The sequence below is a fragment of the Palaemon carinicauda genome, chromosome 6 (genome assembly GCF_036898095.1).
Source record: "Palaemon carinicauda isolate YSFRI2023 chromosome 6, ASM3689809v2, whole genome shotgun sequence".
NCBI lineage: Eukaryota > Metazoa > Arthropoda > Malacostraca > Decapoda > Palaemonidae > Palaemon > Palaemon carinicauda.
In genome coordinates, this window is record NC_090730.1 from 134,410,626 (window position 1) to 134,412,831 (window position 2,206).

General features: G+C 32.0%; 1 protein-coding gene across 1 annotated transcript; it reads right to left on the bottom strand.

Annotated features, from left to right (window-relative positions):
- Positions 1–1,045: 1,045 nt before the first annotated feature.
- LOC137643249 (uncharacterized) lies at positions 1,046–1,789 on the bottom strand. Its single transcript, XM_068376091.1, has one exon. It carries the CDS (start codon positions 1,787–1,789, stop codon positions 1,046–1,048), a length of 744 nt encoding a protein of 247 aa, XP_068232192.1.
- Positions 1,790–2,206: the final 417 nt, after the last annotated feature.

Below are 2,206 nucleotides of genomic sequence, written 5' to 3' on the forward strand. Positions count from 1 at the left end.
AGGCGTAAACATTACCTGTCATCCGAAATTACCCCAGCTGTCACTTGTGCAAAGATGAAAAACTCCACTCACAAACAAACACCTGAGTATATAAACCAAGGTAGTTTGTTTGTGTGTGGAGGATTGTTCTGAAAATATCTATTTGTATGTTTGTACTCTCACTGTACTATACAAAATGTAAAAAGCCCTCTCAATAAATCAGTCATTTGAAGAAGGAACACGAAACTAGTCAGACTTAAACTTATATTTTCTATTTTTTCCCCTGTTTTTTTCTATTTTTTGCATTTGAGCATCACGTTTCCCTCTGATTTTTTTTGCAGACACAAACGTATATATATATATATATATATATATATATATATATATATATATATATATATATATATATATATATATATATATATATATACATATATATTGATATATATATATATATATGTATGTATATATATACATATATATATATATATATATATATATATATATATATATATATATATATATATATATATATATATATATATATATATATATATATATATATATATATGTATGTATATAGAATTACGGCTATTCTTCGAAAACAATTATTCGAAAACAGTTGTTCGATAGTAATTCTTCGAAAACCAATTGTTCGACACAGCAATTGCTCGAATTAGCAATTGTTCGAAAAAGATAGCTATAGAAATTGTTTGATTGTTCAAAGAAAACAGTTAGAAACAGTTGTTCATAAATTTCTATTTTATAAACACTTACTTGGTTTATGTTATGAAGTACAACAAAAAAATGAGTATTAATGGATATATAAAACAGAGACAATAAAAAGAACATGAATTTATTTCCAGCTAATACAAGATAAAATAAGTAATTAAATGAAATTTAAAAACAAAATATCTGCAAGTTTACAAAGTGAAATGATATAAAATAGCTCGAAAATAATCGATCACATTCTGATACTCAAAGAATTTATCAGTAAGCAGACTTCTGATATTTTTTTTTCCTTCTGTTACATTCGATCCCACCTAATAACTTTTCGATATTAATTTCAGTCAGGGCTTGTTCTCTTCTTAGTGCTGCTAAGAATTTCCAGATAGGTGGATGACAACCAGAGAAACGGATGAAGAAATGCATGGTGCCATCCTTCAATTATGTTATTTGTCTTGGGCAAATCTTCTTGTACCCTTTCAAAACAGGACCACATTTCAATATCAAATTTAGGCGGGTGACGCGTATTCCTACGGCCAGGCCGCCCAATCCAGGTATCCTCATAGTAGTCCACTATAGGTAAAGCTTCGACTGAATATATATTTTCATCCATTAGTGTGTTGAAAGTTTCGACTACTCTATCAGCAGGAACGAAGGCAAGGGCTAGTAGCATGCGAATGTTTAACGAAAACTCAGCATCAGTGTCATACCTTTTCTTGAGGCCGAATTCACACACTTTTCTATAAACACACTGACAGAAATGAAAAAAACACCCGTAATGATTACTAGATGGAAATTCTTCCTTAACTGCCTTTATTATAGCGGGCTCAAAATCTGTGTTTACAGACTGAACATCTAAAGTCGGTGATATTGTTTTGACGGTTCTAAGGAATTTTCTATATGTTTGTTCATTCTTATTCGGTAATAAGGCATAAACCAAAGGTATAACATAGCCGTTTTTCATTCCATGAATTGTATAAAGCTGCTCGAAAATAACTGGCACAGTTTTAAAGGTACCATCCATAAAATAATTCTTGCATGAAGCTAGCACACCGAGATTTTTCTGGGTGGAAAATACCAGCATTCTGTCTTCTACTTCTCCGGAATCGAATATCAAGAAAGATTCGCCCTTGCTTGTTCTCGTATCTTATTCTGGTAATATCAAGTCTTTTCGATGACTAACAGTTGATCTACAATGGTCTTCCTGCCTCACTCGATTGATTGTTCGCTTTATGCTGCTAGTTTGCGGTAGAGCGACTGCAACATAACCACTTAATTCTGCAGATGCGTTAGATATGATATAATGAGGAGAATCTCGTGTTAATCTTGCGTCCGTCTTCATTTTATCTATAAACTGTCGTACTTCAACATTTGTCGAGTTTCCTGAGTGATTATGTTCGCCAGAAGTAGAACTGATCGAGCCATCAATTGTTATAGCGCGACCTTTGCATTTTTCAGCAAAATGTTGGCATTTCCAATAGACCTTTGACCTTACTTGCTT